Source organism: Carassius carassius, chromosome 9 (genome assembly GCF_963082965.1).
Source record: "Carassius carassius chromosome 9, fCarCar2.1, whole genome shotgun sequence".
Classification (NCBI taxonomy): Eukaryota; Metazoa; Chordata; class Actinopteri; order Cypriniformes; family Cyprinidae; genus Carassius; species Carassius carassius.
The window spans coordinates 9,113,188-9,134,915 of NC_081763.1; the positions used below are offsets into that span (position 1 = coordinate 9,113,188).

General features: G+C 39.2%; 1 protein-coding gene across 2 annotated transcripts; it reads left to right on the forward strand.

Moving 5' to 3' along the window:
* Window positions 1–2,572: 2,572 nt before the first annotated feature.
* LOC132148518 (uncharacterized) lies at window positions 2,573–11,510 on the forward strand. 2 transcript variants are annotated; one of them, XR_009434924.1, is made up of 6 exons: window positions 2,573–2,789; window positions 3,590–3,699; window positions 8,717–8,812; window positions 9,474–9,644; window positions 10,772–11,051; window positions 11,083–11,510. XR_009434924.1 is itself a non-coding variant. In XM_059557210.1 (5 exons), exons 1-5 carry the CDS (start codon window positions 2,723–2,725, stop codon window positions 10,943–10,945), a joined length of 618 nt encoding a protein of 205 aa, XP_059413193.1. In that variant the 5' UTR covers window positions 2,573–2,722; the 3' UTR covers window positions 10,946–11,510. The 2 variants fall into 2 exon arrangements, 1 of the variants encoding a protein (XP_059413193.1); XM_059557210.1 differs by having other exon boundaries at window positions 10,772–11,510.
* Window positions 11,511–21,728: the final 10,218 nt, after the last annotated feature.

A 21,728-nucleotide genomic window follows, 5' to 3' on the forward strand; every position in this document is an offset into this window, starting at 1 on the left:
AGTTAAATATTAGTTACAGTAATGCTTAAAAGTTACTTCTTGTATGTTAAGAGATAGCGACTCACTCACAAACTGATTCCATTATACAATTACATTTACATTTATTCATTTAGCAGACGCTTTTATCCAAAGCGACTTACAAATGATGACAGTGGAAGCAATCAAAAACAACAAAAAGAGCAATGATATATAAGTGCTATAACAAGTCTCAGTTAGGTTAACTTAACACAGTACACCTAGCATGGGATTTTAAATATAATATAAAGAAAACCGATAGAATAAAAGAAGAATAGAGCAAGCTAGTGTTAGAGGTCTTTACACACACACACACACACACACACATACAATTGCATAATAATGAAAAGAAAATATAATATAAAAAGATTAGAAAGGTAGTTAGATTTTTTTAAAGAATAGAATTAGAATAGTGAGTGTTAAAGTTAGAGGGTCAAATAAAAATGGAAGAGATGTGTTTTAAGCCGATTCTTGAAGATGGCTAAGGACTCAGCTGTCCAGATTGAGTTGGGGAGGTCATTCCACCAGGAGGGAACATTTAATTTAAAAGTCCGTAAAAGTGTCTTTGTGCTTCTTTGGGATGGCACAATCAAGCGACGTTCACTTGCAGAACGCAAGCTTCTAGAGGGCACATAAAGCTGAAGTAACAAATTTAGGTAAATGGGTGCAGAGCCAGTGGTAGTTTTGTAGGCAAACATCAATGCCTTGAATTTTATACGAGCAGCTATTGGAAGCCAGTGCAAATTGATAAACAGACGTGTGACATGTATTCTTTTTGGCTCATTAAAAATTAATCTTGCTGCCGCGTTCTGAATTAATTGTAAAGGTTTGATAGAATTGGCTGGAAGACCTGCCAAGAGGGCATTGCAATAGTCCAGCCTGGACAGAACAAGAGCTTGAACAAGGAGTTGTGCAGCATGATCCGAAAGAAAGGGCTTGATCTTCTTGATGTTGAATAAAGCAAATCTGCAGGATCGGACAGTTTTAGCAATGTGGTCTGAGAAAGTCAGCTGATCATCAATCATAACTCCAAGGCTTCTAGCTGTTTTTGAAGGAGTAATGGTTGATGTGCCTAACTTGATGGTGAAATTGTGATGAAACAATGGGTTTGCTGGAATCACAAGCAGTTCTGTCTTGGCAAGGTTGAGTTGAAGGTGATGGTCCATCATCCAGGAAGAATTGTCTGTTAGACAAGCTGAGATGCATAGCAGTGGTATGAAAAGCCATGTTTCTGAATGACAGAACCTAATGATGCCATGTTGACAGAGAAGAGAAGTGGTCCAAGAACTGAGCCCTGAGGCACCCCAGTAGTTAGATGTTGTGACTTGGACACCTCACCTCTCCAAGATACTTTGAAAGACCTATCTGATAAGTAAGACTCAAACCATTGAAGTGTGGTTCCTGAGATGCCTTTTGCCAGTAGGGTTGATAGGAGGATCTGGTGGTTAACCGTGTCAAAAGCAGCAGACAGATCAAGCAGGATAAGTATTGAAGATTTGGATTCCGCTCTTGGTTTTGAAACATTTGGTTTCAAAGCAACATCCTTCTGGAAAAGTGATTTAATTAATCAGTTATTATTATCACAATGATAGGAAAAGTTTAAACAACATACATATTTTAGGAGAGATTGTGCTAAAAACTGTTGTGAATTCCTTTGGAGGTTTTCAAAACAGTTTTCAAAAACAAACAAACGAAAAAAAAAACTATTGTTTATAGGATATAAAATGTCCTTATTATTACAAATGCAGTAAAAGTGTGGTGAAGAACTGTGTTTGTAGATCAAATTCCACGCTAGAAAAGCTTGGAGATGAAATTTCGAAAGTTTTCACAGGTATTTTAACATAATTGCAAACAAGGAAAACATTTATGCCACCCAGACTAGATTAAATATGCAGGGCAATCCTATTCTAAACAGATCTCTAAAGTCAACTGAGTCAGTCTCTCAGTTCATATTCAGACAGGAAATATATTAGAAATCACACGATTCACAAATGCATGATTGTTTGTTTATAAAAAAATATATATTTCTAAGAATTAAAGAAGCATTTAATGCACGAATCCCTCAAGTGTTCCTTGTGTTAAACCTGACCTTCCAATCATCAGAAATTCTTATCAACAGGTAGTTTTATTAATTGATTATCTGCAAAGAAAGAATTAAAATATTGGTATGAAAAAAATGATTAAAGTGCGGATAAATAACGTCCACGTGTAAGACGTCGCGTGCAGCCGTAGGGCGGCGCTCTTCAGAAGGTAGACAGTCTGTCATTTAATTAATTATATTTATTATTCCTTTATTTATATATTTAAAAAAAGATAGAATGTTTATTGTTGTATTTCTCTGCTAGCACATAAACAAAACACAACTTTATTTGAGTCTATTTTACATGTTCCTGTCACCGAAATCAACGAATCCTACTACGACGAAGGCTACGCTCATGAATATTAATGCATCCGTGCCACCGTTGCTTAGCAACCTTTCCGCCGCGTCCAGTCACGACCGTCATTAATATTCATGAGCCACGCCTTCTCCGTAGTAGTGTGTCCAGAGTGAGTCGTGACTGACGCTCAGCTTACTCAACACTAGTTCTGGGGTTAAAGTCACTCTCATCTCTCTGAAATGAAGCTGGGAAGAAAGAAAGACTCCTCTTCTGCTGACTTACTATGAGACCGCTTGGGTCACCTACAATAAAAGCTGTATTTATCAGAGATGTCCAGCACCACTGTGTCCCCAAAAGTGTCCTCCGCGGACCAGCGGACGATCGTCGTGGGTGCATGTAAGTACACACTTAGGTCTATTAAAAATGAATACAGTCTTTTTCAGTTATTAATTTTCGGTGTCTTAAGTGGGCTAATTATATATATAAGCAGTATTATTTAATTTTAAAATGGTCAAACTCTATAAATGACTGTACAAGTTCTTAAAGTTTTGTATTAATACAGAGATACACAGTTATTGCCTGTTCACAACATCTTTAAGCATAATAACACTATTTAGCAAATGTAGGCTACTTCATATATTAAATTTAATTAAAATTAAATGTATGCATTTAGCAGACGCTTTTATCCAAAGCGACTTACATTGTATTCAAGCTAACAATTTTCTCCTAATTTGTGTTCCCTGGGATTATTATTTATAATAATTATTATTTAATTATTTATTATTAAGTTATAAAATTATGAATAATTATTATTTTATTATTTATTGGATTATTTATTCTCATAAATATATACAGGCCTAATAAAGACTTTTAACATGATTTATTGAAAAAGACTTAATTATGAAATAATACATAATTAAACATAATTATGCATAAATTATGTTTGCTAAGATCTAAGTATGCCGCTGAAAGTATGCTTTATGAAATTAAATTGAAATTAAAATTATGCATTTAGCAGACCTTATCCCAAAGCGACTTACAGTGCATTCAGGCTGACATTTTTTACCTAACATGAATTGAAGAAGAACTAAGCATGCTTTAATATTAGTGTTGTACTGCAATATAAACTGTGCCTACATGTCTAAACCTGGAGGTTGCAGATCTGACTGATGTGTGTTGTCTGTGGTCTTTGTCAGCCTGTTGTCTGGTGTTTTTCTCCATGATCGCGGTGCTGCTGTTGATCGTGTACCGGAAGGTTCCTCTCTGCTGCAAGACGAGGGTTTATCAGGAGTCTCGCACTGACACGGTAAAAACAAAAAAAAAGTTTCATTGCTACACTTTCGCTCTTCAGGGACTTCAGTTCTCAGTTCAGCTTCATTAAGCATCAACTCTGCCTCAGATGTGTCTCCTAAAAAGAAAAAAAAACGAAGGAGAAAGACACAAATGAGACAATTGCTGACAGAAAGTGGCTTTTTCTCTGAGCACAGTTTGAGAGAACAAGTCTTCCTCATCTCATTAATGAGATATCATTTGTGAGTTTGTTTTCTAATGGGACATGAAATTAAATAGTTAAAGTGTTACAACTGACCATCACTTTTTAAAACTGCACTTAAGTGCGTTGTGAAACATTGTCACGAAAGTGTCTCTCTTTAAATGCACTTTTATATCCTTAATATATTATCAAAGTTATTTAAAAACACCACAAGTGCACGTTCAAACAATTACATGCACTTCTTTTCCACAAAGGTGGAAACAAAAGTATCAAAATCAGTTACATGCGACCTAGTTTGATAATTTTGCATATGAACAACATCTCCTAACCCTTTGAGTTATCAAACCTAGATTACACATTATCTTCTTCCTAACTGTGCTAAACACTGAAGAACATCATCATCATGTGCTGAGACTCAGCTCAGGGGGAGCTTGTGTTGTTAACGTCAGCTGAACACACAGTTCTGTTAGAGACGAGGACCAAACAGTGCCAGCGGTTCCCTGATTATGACCATCAGCAGTGCACAGGAAAAGTCCGATATTAAACTGAGAGGAGTTACGCTCCAGGGTGAAGGTGTCTGCCCATGCACACTTTAGCAGACCTTTAAAAAGAGAACCTATGGAAATAATACACTTTAAAACAATATTAAATGTGAATGTAGTTTTCAGACACTTAACTGCATGTTAATTGCAATTAAATGGAAATGAATCAGTTTGGCTTTAGAGTGCTTTTTGAGTGCATCTTTATATGTTATTTCACAATTTACAAAATATTACTTAATAAAGTAAAACCTTTTATTTGACATGATTAAAAACTGTTCTTTAAAAAAAATGTCCTTGAGAAACTCTGTTTAAATGTTCACTTAAGTGGTCATTAATTTTATTCATATATTATCTTCAAGAATTGTTGGGCAAGTTACTTTATAATAACTATCTAATAATTACATATTCAACTGTGTAATTAGATTACTGTACTAATTAATCTCTCTAAACAGGATTGCATTACTTTAAATATCAACCTAAACCAGTTGAACAATAGACGTGAAACTAAAAATTAATAATATAATAATTCATAAATTATTCTTGAACCGACCAAGTGTTTAAAGAGAGAAGGTTATGTTAAAAACATATATATTTTAACATTAGATGTTAAATTTTTGATATTAAATCCACTGTTGTTCTAGAGTCTATACTGTAATTAAATGACAGACAAATGAAGAGTGATCCCTTACTTTACTATTTCATGGGAATAGTCATTAAATGACAGTAATTAATGACTTAGTAATGCTTACACTCAGCACTGTCTGCAAGTACAATACTTTTAAGATTAGATGTACATTGCACGCAGCCATTCAGTGCAACAGATTGTACTTTTTTAAACATGGTTGGAGAAAACATGTTGCTAAAAGCTTGCTATTTTATGACTCAAGACTTTTTATAGCTCTCTGTTATCTTTATTTTAAATATATCAACCTCCGAAATTAAAATAGAAACCATTCGGACTGACAGTAAATGCTGATAGCACTGAAATTATAAATCACAGCTCCAACAAATGTTCATATATTTTTCAAAAACAGCACAGTGGTTCTAGCAGCCGGGTCTTCATCGGGCACAACCTCAGAGCATTTCTCCTTTAATGTGTCCAGTCCAGCAGATGTTAGATTAGATCAGAGTTTATCTGGTCATCCCTCACACTTACCCTGAACTCATATCTCATCCTCTGCATTTCCTTTTCCTGTTCAATTTCAACCCCAACCTTATCTCAGCAACACAGGGAAACTGCCTCCACATTGTTCCTCCCACAGAGATGAAATGCAAAAACATATCTGTGGTGAAGATAGACGTGAGCTACTGATTAAAAGAGGCACAGAAGAGGTCTGTGATGAAATCACCTTCACACACACACACACACACACACACACACACACACACACACACACACACACACACACACACACACACACACACACACACACACACACACACACACACACACACACACACACTTTAGATCAACCCTAATCAAACTCACCATGCACACCAGTACACTTGCAATGATGACCAGTTTATGAAAAAATAAACCAAATTTGTTAGTTTACATAGTCTTGTTTTTTTTAAAAGTTTGAGGATAGTTTCCTAATAGTTTACAAGAGCATGCTAGGACACGCTGGAGAGAGGCCTGGGAACGCCTCGGTGTCCCCCCAGAAGAGCTGGAGGAAGTGTCTAGGGAGAGGGAAGTCTGGGGTTCTCTGCTTAGACTGCTGCCCCCGCGACCCGGCCCCGGATAAGCGGAAGAAGATGGATGGATGGATGGATGTTATAAGCACAATAAAGCTGTGAACGAGGACTGGTTAGTAGATGAGAAAGACAGGAACCAGTTTAAGGTGTTCACATGCCGGGAGAAATCAAGGTGTGCTCGTGAAGGTTCTTTATCGTCATCTATGGTTCCATGAAGAACCTTTAACATCCGTGGAACCTTTCCAGTCCACAAAAAGGTTCTTTAGAATAGCTCTTCACACTAAATGGTTCTTTTAAGAACTGTTCACTGAAAGGCCAATGGTTATTTTTTGGCGTTAGTGCGAAAAACCCTTTTATTTTTAAAAGAGTTGAAGAATAGGTCTAAATCGAGTTTTAACATGGTCAACTTTTAATTTTAACTTATCTTTTTCATCATCTCTCTCATAAGTCACTCTGAGACATGTATGTCCTCCTGAGGTGTCCTCACCATCTGATGGTTAGGTCCTGTGGGGGATCACAGGAGGCAAAGGTTTTACGTTCAGTCAGGCACTGAAAAAGACACACTGCTGAGGAGGTCCTCCCCCCTCTTCCGCACTGATTTTTACACGCTTTTGCCTGAATCAGAGGAGCAAACAAAAGAAGTCTCTCTTTTTTTAGGAGACTCTGAGACTGTTGAAAGTGCAAACCAGCGAGGGAAGGCGACCCCCGATCTCTCATTTACTAAACGTGTCTCTCAGAGTCCCGAATAGCAGGGGTGATGGGAAAGGTCAAAATACGTCACCGTGAGTGATGTCAGCCCTGCCTTGTTTCCAAGTCCTCAGATTAGGGTCCACGCTTCACAGAGGGATGATACTTGCCTACTACACATGAATGTCAACCGCATTTTTTATCTTTAAGGACACTGTTTTTAAACAATTGATGTTCCTTTATTCTTTAAGTGGGGTAATAAAAACTACTATGGCTGTTTATTATTAAATTAAATCTTTATTAAATGTAAAAGTATCTAGTAAAGGTACACACCCGTGTGAAAAATATATTTTTGTAAAAAAAAAAAGTACACAGTATTATTTATATAAATTAAGTGTGAACTGAGTGTAATGTTTTCGCACATTAAGTGCATTTTAATTGCAATTAAATTCAGTTGTATTACAGCTTAAATTAATATTTTATTCACTTAACTTAAGAGTGTTTTTTACACTTAAGTAGGATTTAAGAAAAATCTATAAATATAACATAATATATTCAAATCTTATAATTAAAAAAATAATATAAAATAATTCAATCTAAGTGAACTGCTGAATGTACTGACAAGGAATTATAGTAAATTAAAATATACTTTTTCAACTCTAATTTCTGTTGAAATGTGACTGTCATGTATTTAAATATATTTGTAATTAAACATTTATAACGTTGAAGTTGCAATTTAGCACATTTAAAATAATTAAATATTTTATTGAATAACACAGTGCCATTAGTCATCACATCAAAATAATTACAACAAAGATTTAAAATAGACTTTTACAGTTCATTTTACATTCTTACAAATTGCACTTTAAAAAAGACAAAACTTCATGAAATATTTTAATCAGATACTAATGCAATATTGTGGACAACTCAAATAATAATCATCCAGACATATCAAAGTATAATGCAAGAAAATTAAAAATGATAGAAACAAATGTGTTACCACAAACAATTGTAAAGAAAATAATGTCAGAATGATTAAAAAAAATAGAATTAGAATTTATTTATTTTTTTTGTCTTTTTTTTGACCATAATATGTTTTTGACATTTTGTCACTTGCCATGGCATTTTGCCTCGAGCCCTAGTTAAACCTGCTCCGCATGTTGTGTCCACATAGTGCACTATCTGGGTGACATGTGGGCCCATAAAACCAAGTGCAATCATTTACTAGTACCTGCCACAGAAACAAGGGTGCAAAACAGTGGCAGACCTTTAAAACGCCAGTGTGGGGTTTGTTCCTCAGGGCCCTGATGACACAGTAAGACACTGTATTGTCCTGAGACACAAAGGCTTCTATTTTAGGTGTGGGGTAATCACAGAGTGCCCAGCTGTGCTGGAGGAGTTCCTCGGCCTCATGCGGGTCCGCCTGCCTAATCTAGTCCTGGATGGGAGGGGTGACTGCGGAGGGAGTAGCTTGGTGGTCCTCTCTCTTTAGGAACATAATTTATGACCATCTACAAGTCTGGCTCTAACATCGCAGATATAGGAAGAGGAGGAGAGACATTACAGAAACAAAGACAGGGCTGTGAGATATTACACTATGATTGGTGATGGTCTGACATGCCATCAATATATTTTAAAATAGCACATACTATATATGTGTACTTTTTTGACAAAGATTTATAATCAATTGCATTACATGCATTCTTAACTGTGGCCAAACTATTTTCAAGGCTGAAAAATGTGGTGTAGTTTCTACTTCTAAACAATTTTCACTTACATATATGTATATATATATATATATATATATATATTCCTGAGCAGCAAATCAGCATTTCGGAGTGATGTCCGAAGGATCTTGTGACAGAGGTGTCTTATTAACAGAGGTTTATCATTTCTTGATTGAGCAGGAGTCTCCTCAGTGCTACATCAGCAGACAGACTCTAGTTGCTTCGTCTGATGCTGAACAAACACATGGCACGGGTCTTGATCATGTGAATGCGCAGGTAAGGGATATTTTTATTTTGGTAGGAATTTTTTAAGAACATGAATGAATCTGCATCCGTCCACACATTAATTTACCCATAATTAAATCGGCCTTCATTTACTCACCTTCATGTAGTTATAAACCTGTATGACCAATAGGCACCAAAATACTTTTCCTGAATGGAAAGATGTCCAGGTTTGGAACAACATGAGGGTGAGATTTTCTAGAAGTAGACCCGGTCAGTTCTTAACGTCACCAGTTTTGTGTCACATCTCATGTACCGTATTTTCCAGACTATAAGTCGCACTTTTTTTCATAGTTTGGCTGGTCCTGCGACTTATAGTCAGGTGGGACTTATTTATCAAAATTAATTTGACATGAACCGAGAGAACTGAACCAAGAGAAAACATTACCTTCTCCAGCCGCCAGAGGGCGCTCTATGCTGCTCAGTTCTCCTGTAGTCTACTCTGAAAACATAGAGCGCCCTCTCGTGGCTGGAGACGGTAATGTTTTCTCTTGGTTCTTGGGTCTAAATAAATGCGATTTATAGTCCAGTGCAACTTATATATGTTTGTTTCCTCGTCTTGACGTATTTTTGGACTGATGCGACTTATACTCAGGTGTGACTTATAGTCCGAAAAATACGGTATTCATATTTTGTTTCTGCTTGTGCTTGTCAGTCGGGTTCGTTGTTCTTCATTGGTGTGCCGAGCAGCTACTACCTTTCCTCACTGGATCCTCCTCTTCCTCGTCTGCCCTCGTACGAGAGCGTCCGCAAGAAAGACCGACAGCGGCAGATCCACATGATGATAGCCGACCGCTTCGGCCTGAACGCACCTGTTGTGACAGAGGTGACTCTTCAGCTGCAGTAACGGTGTTCAAGGAAAACTTCACCTTTTTTGAAAACAGGCTAAAAAAAAATTTAATCCATTCAGTCGATCTCCAGGTCTGGCGGTAGCACTTTTAGCTTAGCTTAGCATAGATCATTGAATCTGATTAGACCGTTAGCATCTCGCTCAAAAAGTGACCAAAGAGTTTCTATATTTTTCCTATTTAAAACACGACTCTTCTATAGTTATATTGTGTACTTAGACAATAAAAAGTTGCAATTTTTCATAGATATGGCTAGGAACTATACTCTCAGTCCGGTGTAATAACCAAGAAACTTTGCTGCCATACCACCGGTGCAGCAGGAGCAGTGATATTACGCAGCACCATAGACTATTTTCAGGTGCTGCATAATATCACTATGACTTTCAAAGAGATACGTGAATAAAAAATCTGTTCAAAACTGAGCATTGAGCCAAAAGAGGTGGGATTGTAACAATGCCCTGCTACAACAGCTTTGTCTCTCAGCAGCTGCAGTCTGACTGAATTCAATAACAATGGATTTGCAATATGAAAGACACTTTTCTGCTCTGTAACATGATCGTATCTGAGAAATGGATGCCATTCACTGCCGCACAAACATTCCCGGTGTCCCTCACCTGCTGCGAGCGCTTCAAGCCCTTCGATGTTGACTTAGTGCCAGGAAAACGCTTGAGCACACACACTAATGCCAATGAATGCACATCAAACATAATAAAGCACCCACATTAGAGGAGAATACAGCTCATTGTCCGTCTGTCCTCTCATTATGTACAGTACTCCCCAGGTTTCATTGAGTGGATCGTTGACCCTTAACTCATTAACCATATTATTGAGCTTAATTAGCTTGTTGTCCAGCTGAGGGCCGCAGCTTTGTCTGCCCTAAAGTGGCCCTGTTTTTTTTACTCTTTGTCTTCTGTAGTAAATCTCAGCCAGGTCTGGTCTCAAGTGATATCACAAATGTTGTAGTCCAAACGAGTCGTTCATTGTAGTTTTTGAAAAGGTTCAATAAAATATCCTCTTTTTGAAGTGGACTTTGAATTGTGTAACGCATTATAGGACCCCTTTAAGTCAAGCTTTATCTCTGTTTCTTTTTTTTGTTTTCCCTCAGCTGCCTCCCACGTATGAGGAGAGCGTCCGTCAGTCAGTCCAGTCCATCGACGTCCCGTTTGACATCCTGGTACCTGAGGAGGAGCCGCCACATGACCCAGCTACAGATTTACCTGCGTATGAAGATCTACCTCAAATCACAGACTCACTAGATCTCAATGACACTCTTAACTAAAGCGTGCTCATGCACGGGAAGAATGCCATCTATCCTCTGAGGAAGAAGAACAGCTGTTTGGCTGTCACTGCCCTGATGAGCAGCCGGCGAGTGTGTGTGTGTGTGTGTGTGTGTGTGTGAATCCACTGTGCTCGCAGAAGACCCCAAAATAAGAGTAGGACTCGACCTATGCAATAACTTGCACTAGCACACTATATACGAGAGGAGAAGGATGCTGCATCACTCCTGGGAAAAAGAGAGAGACGAACAAGAATATGCCATTTGAATTATGAATTTAAGTTCAATCTCTGTTGACCTGAACATGGACATGAATCTGCTAATATATAGAATTATACTGACTATAGATATTTCAGGGACTTTTCCAAGCCTAAAGATTTAGAAATCACATTGCGTTCCATGATATTACATTATTTTTCATCTGCAGAAAAACTTATTTCAGGAGTGGGGAATGTTGATTTCATTTAGATTATAAAAAGTGATATCAGATGTCCACAGTAACACAAGTGGCATTTATTACCTATAAATGAAGTCTATTGTGAGTTGATGTTTAATGTTGGACAGAGACGTCAGGTTGATCTGGTACCTGAGGAGCAGCTGGTGAACTGGACTGAGCTAGAAGCACAAAGAGGGGTATTTGAAGCCATGATTTGGATAATACAGGGACGATTCCTTTTTTTTTTTTTTTTGCAATTCTTTTATTGCTGTTTCATCATTTGTAATGCTTTTGTATGAGAGTATATTCTTTCTGCAAAACTACTTTCTGTAGGTAGAACAAATGTGATCATTATTCTAGGCAGAGAGAATGGAAATGAGTTTAATTCGGTTCAGGATTTCAGCAAACTGTTGGGATTATTTTTTTTTTCGGTATATATGTTCCTTGTCAAATCAAATGACAGTTTTGTTTCTGTCTTCTTGAATGACCTTTTATGACTGTGCTCAATTTTTCCACTGTGAATAAAGATGTTATACAGTTGTGTACCAGATGTTGTACAGTTTGTAAAAGTATTACTAGGCTTGGACTTGTTTCTTCTGATTGTAAGCTCAGGATTGGTTCACACTTCTCCCTTCACTGAGTTCAAATGTTTGCATTCACACAAACACAATTCAAATGACTTTGAAGCTGATTTATGTGTTTGAGGTCACAGGTGTCCTCATTTCCCTCTAAACACACGCTCGCACATTTCAAAGTCTACATGAGAAAATTTGTCCTTAGGGCACAAGAATTCATTCATTCATTCATTCATTCATTCATTCATGTTTTCCACAAAATATGAAGCAGCACAAATGTTTATAACATTGATAATTCAGCTTTGATAATTCGAACATCTTTACTCTTCTTGATTCTGACGCCATTATTGCACATTGACCACAAGAACAGATCTGAATTTGTCCTTGATTTCAGTAAGAAACTAATGATTTATCATCAATTCAAGCAATGTATTGAATGTGCACTTCAAATCTTTAAAGTATATTTATTCAAATCATTATACTTGCACACTGTACATAATATTACAGGAATAAAAGACCACTTAAGTAAACTTAAAGTACATTTTCCAAAAGCAAACTTTGAAATAACGTTCAATAAAACGTTTTACTTTAAAGTATATTCTTTTCATTACACTCTAAACAGATACTGGGTTATTTAGTTTAACCCAAACGCTGGGTTTGAGCTCATTTTGGGGTTATTTCTTCAGTGTTGTGTTACTGGCGGCTCAAATGCACCCCTTTCCCATGCCTCGACTATAACATTTACTTCAGGAAAGAGAAGCTCACACAGCGTTAGTGTATTAGTGCATTTCTGTGCTGAGGTACAGGTGTGTGTTTTATTTCACTGATACCATCAGCTCAGGTGACCACTAACATGTGTTCTGTACTGTATTTACCCAAAACTGGGATGTTTTTAATCCAGTGAATTATGTTTAAATAATCTTTTGTTATTCTTTAAAGAAGAACACTTACTTGATGTGTTGACTAACATACTAAAGCATAATGTAAAGTAGGCTACTTGATTATAATTTATCTGTAGTGTGTTGTTGTGTAATATTACATTTAAAGTTCATCTATTTGAAATGTACCAAATGTATCACTTATATTCAAATACAATACAAAAGTTTCAATAGAAATAACATTAAAGTAGATTTTTGTTTACAATTAATTTGTCAGTACATACGGCAGCACAATTTAAAGGAGGAAAAGTAAACACAGTTTCTTCGTCAAAATAATAAATAAATAAATAAAAATAATAATAATAAATAGTTGTATTAGTTTTTTTTTAATCATCACATCGTTGACATGTCAGTCATTGTATATTATTTGTATTGTGCGTTATTTGCTCATTTGAATAAAAACAGATTTGAATAATCAAATAGCAATAGTTATTAGCACACACCACCAGCAAATAAAATAAAACCACAGACGCATTAAATATGTCATTTATTATGATTTTACAGACAGAAACTATTGCTGAAATGGTAAATTTTGTTTGGGAGAAATAAATGTCATGTTAAATAAATAACATCTCGGTTACCCATGGTTCCCTGAATAGGGAACGAGATGCTGCGGTGACGTCACCGGCTATGGGAACACCCCTCGGTGTGACGAATGTCTGAAGCCCTATACCATCTCGCCAATCCTATTGGCCAAATAGCGCTTGGCACCACCCTTACGCATGCGTACGCATCATATACCTGGGTGCCGCGCGCTATTTCGCTCAGATTTCATGAACTGAAGAAGAAGAATGCTATCAAGGTGTGGCACGGCCAGGACCGCAGCATCTCGTTCCCTATTCAGGGAACCATGGTTACATACGTAACCGAGATGTTCCCTTTCATAGGTCACTTTGATGCTGTGGTGACGTCACCGGCTATGGGAACGCTATACCATCACGCCTGACGTACCTGATAGCTGGGATCCAAGGAAGCATCTGCTAAAGCGGAGAGAACCCGGGAGCCAGGGGCCATCCTCACATCCAGACCGTAAGACTTGATAAAAGTGCTCGGTGAGGACCAGCCTGCCGCAGCACAGATATCATCCATAGAAGATCCACTGAAAAAGGCTTGAGAAGAAGCCACTGCTCTAGTGGAATGAGCTTTAACTCCTAAGGGCGAAGCGAGCCCGCGCGCCTCATAGGCTAAGGATATTGCCTCCACCAGCCAATGGGACATGCGCTGTTTTGTAACAGCATGGCCTTTACCCTTATGTCCAAAACAGACAAACAGCTGGTCAGACTCACGCCATGGGGCTGTACGATCCACATAAGCCTTTAAAGCTCTCACAGGGCAAAGACTTAGATCTCCTGACCCCGCCTCAGCAGGGGGTAAAGCCTCCAGGACCACTTGCTGAAAGCGAAAGGGATTAGATGCGACCTTAGGGACATAATTAGGCCTCGGTCGCAACAACACCTTCACAGAGCCCGGTGCAAATTCCATGCACGAGGGTGAGACAGAGAGAGCCTGTGAATCCCCAACTCTCTTGAGGGAGGAAAAAGCCATAAGAAGAACCGTCTTCAGAGTCAGGATTTTATCCGGTACAGTTTCCAAGGGCACAAACGGATGCCCTGATAAACCTTGCAACACAATGGATAAATCCCATGAAGGAACTCGCACGGGGCGGAAAGGCCTCAGCTGTCACGCACCCTGTATGAAACGAGAAACCAGTGGATGACGGCCCACTGAGGCACCATCTATATATTCGTGGTAAGCCGAAATGGCTGCCACGTAAACTTTTAGAGTGGCTGGCGTCACTCCATCCGAAAAACGGTCCTGAAGGAACTCCACTGTCACTGTGCGACCCGCTTTGAAGCGCCGCACGCATGACGCAATTGACTGAGTGCCCGGGAGAGAAAGCTTTGCTGTCATCGCGCGAGAGTCCAAGTCTATTCCCAGAAAGGTTATCCGTTGAGAGGGAATTAAAACACTTTTTTTCTGGAAATTCGTGCGTAAGCCCACTCTGTTTAAATGATTCAGCACAAGATCCCGATGAGAGTGTGCTTGAGTCTGCGATTGCACTAACACAGCCAATCGTCTAAGTAGTTCAAAACGCGAACGCCCTGGAGCCGCAACAGGGCCAGAGCTGCGTCCATGCATTTTGAAAAAGTACGGGAAAACAGAGCTAAGAACGCGGTACTGTTACGCCTTGCCCTCTAAAGCGAATGTGAGGAACTTCCTGTGTCTCTTGATAATCTGAATATGAAAGTATGCATCCTTCAGATCGATCGTGACAAGTTAGTCGTTTGGTTGAATCTGAGACAAAATAGACTTTACCATCAACATGGGGGAAGTCGTGGCCTGGTGGTTAGAGAATCGGACTCCCAATCGAAGGGTTGTGGGTTCGAGTCCCGGGCCGGCAGGAATTGTGGGTGGGGGGAGTGCATGTACAGTTCTCTCACCACCCTCAATACCACGACTGAGGTGCCCTTGAGCAAGGCATCGAACCCCCAACTGCTCCCCGGGCGCCGCAGCATAAATGGCTGCCCACTGCTCCGGGTGTGTGCTCACAGTGTGTGTGTGTTCACTGCTCTGTGTGTGTGCATTTCGGATGGGTTAAATGCAGAGCACAAATTCTGAGTATGGGTCACCATACTTGGCCGAATGTCACTTCACTTCACTTCACTTCTTAACATCTTGAAATTGCTCGGCCTGAGTGCAAGATTCAAACGGCGTAAATCCAGGATGGGTCGCAACCCGCTGTCTTTTTTTTGGTACCACAAAATAACGGCTGTAAAACCCTGACTCCATCTGAGAGGGGTGTACTTCTTTTATAGCCCCTTTGCTCAGCAGAGTTGACATCTCCTGAAATAGCACCGCTATTTCCATCGGTTTCACAACCATGGAAAGAATTCAGAGGAAAGGAGGCGGGCCTTTTCGAAACTGAATGGTGTATCCGTGACAAATTGTGCGTAACACCCATTGCGAAATGTCGGGCAAGCGTTCCCACGCGGTCCGAAACAATATTAGCGGTCTCGAGATTTCCGCTTCCTGCAACGCTGTCATACAGGTTAAAATGTCCAGGCATGAAAAGCTTGTGGCGTTCGTGCACAGGGGAAGTGGATGCGTAAAAGTCGTTGCGTTTCGTTGTGTATAATCCTGAAACGTGCCCACGGCAGGATTTAGGCCAACAGATTGAACATCGGGCTCTGCCGCTAACGAAAAAGTGGCGGCTGTGTGAGGCGTCATAAATGTGCAAGACCCTTGAATCGTCCCTCAAATTCTGAAAGCTGGATTGCGCAGAGTGTCTGAGGGAACGTTTGGCATAACAGCTCGATTCAATGCTGCTCGAGGCGCTGTTTGCGGCGAGACAGTCAGTGTTTGAGCATGGGGACTGCAGTGAGAGTGTTGGATGCGCAAAAGCGGCCCAACAGCTCTCTCTAGTGGAGGGCACAGTCCCTGGCAAGCAGCGAGAACATCAGGAGCTGCTATTCGGGTTGTTTCCAGGACCTCGAAACCTCTTGGTGGCACCTCTCCTGTCCGCTAGGAGGGAGAGGGCCAGTGTCGGCCACGAAGTCCTCAGAGCCCGAGGCCGCGGTGGATAAAACGTCGTCATCATAGCGTCCACAACCGAAGGAGATGGCACTACACGCCTCCGGTGTGGACTGAAAATCCTCATTAGAGAAGACGACAGACTCAATAAAACTTTTATTCTGCACCAGGGTAGGGGAGAGCGAGCGATGTCGAGAATATTCCAGCGCTGCGCTGTCCTCGAAAGCCATGTCGCACGTGTCACCCCAAGCTATCGCCTCATGCGGTGCCTCGGCAGTCGCAGAAGTGACATGGCGGGGGTTAGACACGGGGGCGACATCAGAAAATACTTCCACCCTCGAGCGCAGTACCCTGAGCCACAGGCCATCACAATGGGGACAAGAAGAAAGGCCGCTAAGCGCTGCCTGTGCGTGATGTAAACCCAGACATACTACGCACATTTCATGAGAGTCTCCCTTCGTGATGTACCTGGTACACGGCTCCTTACACCTTCGAAAACTCATCGCGTCCGCGAAGAGGAGTTAACACTGCTCGTAGAAAACCGCTGAAGAATGCGAGATGATTCCTAGGGCACAGATGATTCGCTTCCCTGAAGGAATGAAATCTGAGCGAAATAGCGCGCGGCACCCAGGTATATGATGCGTGCGCATGCGTAAGGGTGGTGCCAAGCGCTATTTGGCCAATAGGATTGGCGAGATGGTATAGGGCTTCAGACATTCCTCACACCGAGTGGTGTTCCCATAGCCGGTGACGTCACCGCAGCATCGAAGTGACCTATGAAAGGGAACTTAATTTCTTCAGGTGCTGTGAGGGATAATGTGATAGAAAAGGTGAGAAGAGGAGAAAACTGTCCCCTCTCCCTGAGGTCATCTGAACTGAAGATTGTGAGTCGTTTAACAGTGAGAAGAAACGGGACTCAAGAGATATTTCGCTTCTGTTCATCTGAAGAGCAAAATCATGGCTGCAAACCAATCAACTCTTCAATAATCTCACTCCAGACTGATAAAAAGTTTGTGTCTGTAACTGTTAATGATGCCAACACCAGCGAAGGAGTTTACGATGTTGAAGTTAGGCCTATCGATGACAAACACAGTAGGATACTCCGTCAGAAGTGTACTGTTTCATTGATCGGTTAGTAGGCTATTTTACTATCCTACTCCTATAAAATACTGGATGAAGATATAAAACATATTTACATTTAGCAGACACTTATCAAAGCGTCTTATTTAGATCTGAGGAACTGAGTATTCTTGACAGACAGGGAAGAGTTAACTGTGTATGAATCCCTGACAGATTACGTTATTTAAAACAATGGGAACTTTATTTCGATAGTATTGATGAATGGACGTGATATTCTGTTGTAGAGAACCAGAATGGTTCGTGTCCTGTTTAACTGCACGTCTATGTTCTGTCTGTGTGTATCTGTGTCCTTGTTTGGGACAGCCAGAGTGAGGAGAGACTGGAGCATCAGACAAACCTTTGACAAACTCATGCTCATGAGCTCATCATGTTAGTGAAAGTTTCTGTCCACGAGCTTCCAGAAGTGCACTAAGCAAGTACAGAATATACAAGGTCTACAATACGTTACAAATGTACAATAAATAAACAGATAAGGCAGTACTATGGACATAATTTACAGATTTTAAATACTATCAGCATGATATACAGATAGCTGTAGTATGAACATACTATACAGCTGGATTAAATAATATGAGTATGTACACTATAAGCAGAAACCTTGAAATTATAAACATAATTTACAGTATAAGCGATACATGAAACTGTACAAATCACTAGTGCAATAGACTAGAAGAAAAAAATGCATAGAAAATATTCTAGTGTGCAAATGGATCATTTCTATATTTTGGATGAACAGACAGTTGTACAAGTAATAGCAAGTATATCAGTTTTTTTTAAAAATTATTAAACCAGCTGTAGTGATGAGGAGGGGTGAGGGGTGTGTAGTGGTGTGTGTGTGTGTGTGTGTGTTTGTGTGTGTGTAAGGAGACAGCTGTAGGGAAAAAGTTGTTCCTGGGTCTGCTGCTCCTTGTCTGGAGGCTCCTGAAGCGGCTCTCGGAGGACAGGAAGTTACACAGTCTGTGGTCAGTAGAGATGGGAAGTTTGTTTCATTTTACCGACTCGGAGCTTTGAGTCTCGTTCAGCAAAATGAACAAATCTTTTTTTAAGTCTTTGTTCAATTTAGCGAAATATAATTAAATGTTGTGTTACTTCCCTAACACATCTACTACTAACACAAACATTGACCACACGCTGGTCTCTTGACAGTATAAAATACTGTATTCTCAGTTTAATTTATAAAGTGTTTTATTTAGATTTAAGTCCAGCACAGTTGATAAACAAATGTGATTCAGAGTTTGGCATTACATAAAAAAACACTTAAACCCATTTTATGTTATACTATGTATTTTCTTTATGTACATCTTTTTAATACTGCTGGTTTATATCAGTAATGTGCCAGTGATTTCTCTTCTAGTGAGTTATGTTGTACTGTTATTTAAAAATGACAAGGACCCTGTCTTTACATACAGTAGGGTGCAAGATTCTGCACAGCACACCTGTTATATTATTATATTATGTAGCTTTATGTTAACACTGATGAAATGCTCATCCAGTATTTGTTCTCATATATTAAAGAAGAAATTTTAAAAGGACATATTTACTTTTTACACACACCAGCTGTGACAGCAATCTTCCTCCAATTATCTGGCAAACTAGATATATCCAGGACATTAGTAAACATAAAACAATGTATTATTAGCCTGTCTGCAGTTAATGATACAAAGTTTATAGTCTAGTTATTTTTGTCCCATACAGAGCAACCACTTCCCACACCTGCTATATCCTCCAAAGGTGAAGAGACACTTGGGACAAACACCACAGTCAGTGAAGAACGAAATCACAAAATAACATGGGGCATCACAGGGGGCGTCTTAGGGGTTACTGCAGTGGTCATTATTATCATCTGCTATAAAAAGGCAAGTATGATCATTGGTAAATTACACAACACTTCTGTTTTTGTATTAATATTGTAGCACTTAATAACAGCAATGTTTAGTGAAGACTTCTACTGTGCAGTTTTGTTTTGGGGAGTTTTTGTTTTACATGTATTTATTAAAGACTTGTGAAGGTCCTTGAGATATTTTGGTGAGGAAGGACTTCCTTTAAAGTCACAGTAGCTCAATAAAACCTCATTGTGTTTGTGTGCGTTGAATTCTGCTTGCATGATATTTTGGTATTAAAACTTCGTGCAGTTGCAGTAAAAGGTTGTTGATTAAGATTTTAAATCTCAGAGATTTCATCTTCCTACAGAAGAAGCAAAATAATCATATTTCTGATGATCCAGAGGATCCAGGGGAAGACACTTCTCTCAACTCAAACACCAATGGAGGTCAGTCCAGCAGATGACTCTGGGTCTGTATCAGAAAGATAAATGATGTTTCTTAGGAGTTTAACATTTCACATTTCACAATAATAAAAAAAACAGGGTCCAGTGGGCTGCATTTTCCACTTTTTGATGCTGCTTTATTACTTATGTTTTAAAAATAAATATTTATATAAATAAATAATAATTTTCTTACCATCTCAGGAAGTTTACAGCAGGCAGTCAGTTTTAAATTACAAATCATTTTGACAATTTTTGCAAAGTAAATAAAAAGACCCATTTTCATAGTAAATTAATCAGTATCATTAATCATATACTGATTACCATATTCAAATTAATAAATTAAAACCCATCAGTTTTTGCTGAGAAAGACTTTACTCAGTTATTTTTACCATAGATTAATAAATTGATGAATAAACATTATGAATATTGTCTATAGAAATATATATATTGTTTTATTTCAGTATCTTTTAACTAACGGTAATAGCCCTGAACAAAAACTCTTGTTTTTCTCCAATCAGCAGGTGAACGGGACACAGGTGAATCCTTAGAGATGGTTGTGGTCGACACAAACCTTTCAGTGGACAATGAAGCAGGAGCTGTACATGGAGCTTGACAGGGTGTTGATGAAAATGGACATACAAGACACTGTGTGGACTCACAAGACAACAAGAGCTGAGCAAGTCACCATCATATAGAAGAAGAAGCAGTTCTTCTCTGAGATGAGCTGAACCTCAGATGCTCAAACACAAAGACAGTGGTTCTAGTACTTATTCTTTAGGTACTAGTGTTTATTTGATTAATTATTAATTATTTTATTAATTATACTCTTCTTTTTAGTCACTTGTAACTTTTCAGACCAGATATATCCTGAACTTAAAAGATACTAGTACTTTTTAAATTTGCATTTCTGATATTTGATTTTGCTAGTGAGCTATAATGTTGAGCAGAACTGTAAGACTGTTTGGCCAAATGACCTTATGGTTTTGAGAATGTCATCTCGGTTTCAAGAAATGAGCCAAACCAATCGAGAAAAACTGTAAAATACAGGGAATATATTTGTGTTTCAATTCACAATATGAACAGCTGTTTACCTTGACTTTAGCCTGTTAGGTTTAGAACATGGTGTTATCTGTTCTGACATGCAGTGTTAAATCATTGGTAAATTTGGCAGTAAAAATCCATTGTTTTGGTCTTGTTTGAGCTTGTGTGTAAAAGAAGTTCAAGCATTTTAAATTTGTGTTAATTGTATGCATTTTGTGTTAAAGCAACAAGAAATGTGTTAATAGTATAGCTTACACAGGCGGATGTAGTGCTAACTGTGTTAAGAGTTTTGGAAAATTGTTAAAAGTATTGAAAAATCTGTCATAGCAATCGTAAAAAACTGTAAAGGCAGTTCATCATTGAATTCAGTGATGTCATCTCTGTTCAGTTAAATAGTGTCTGTGCATTTACTTGCAATCAAGTCAACGATATCGCTGTAGATGAAGTGTCCCCAACTAAGCAAGCCAGAGGCGACAGCGGCAAAGAACCGAAACTCCATCGGTGACAGAATGGAGAAAAAAACCTTGGGAGAAACCAGGCTCAGTTGGGGGGCCAGTTCTCCTCTGACCAGACGAAACCAGTAGTTCAATTCCAGGCTGCAGCAAAGTCAGATTGTGCAGAAGAATCATCTGTTTCCTGTGGTCTTGTCCTGGTGCTCCTCTGAGACAAGGTCTTTACAGGGGATCTGTATCTGGGGCTCTAGTTGTCCTGGTCTCCGCTGTCTTTCAGGGATGTAGAGGTCCTTTCTAGGTGCTGATCCACCATCTGGTCTGGATACGTACTGGATCCGGGTGACTGCAGTGACCCTCTGATCTGGATACAGACTGGATCTGGTGGCCACGGTGACCTCGGAACAAGA

Coding starts and splice junctions, on each gene's coding strand:
- LOC132148518 (XM_059557210.1), top strand. CDS start 2,723: ATGTCCAGCACCACTGTGTCCCCAAAAGTGTCCTCCGCGGACCAGCGG. Junction 2,790..3,589: donor GACGATCGTCGTGGGTGCAT/GTAAGTACACAC, acceptor GGTCTTTGTCAG/CCTGTTGTCTGGTGTTTTTC. Junction 3,700..8,716: donor AGGAGTCTCGCACTGACACG/GTAAAAACAAAA, acceptor TTGATTGAGCAG/GAGTCTCCTCAGTGCTACAT.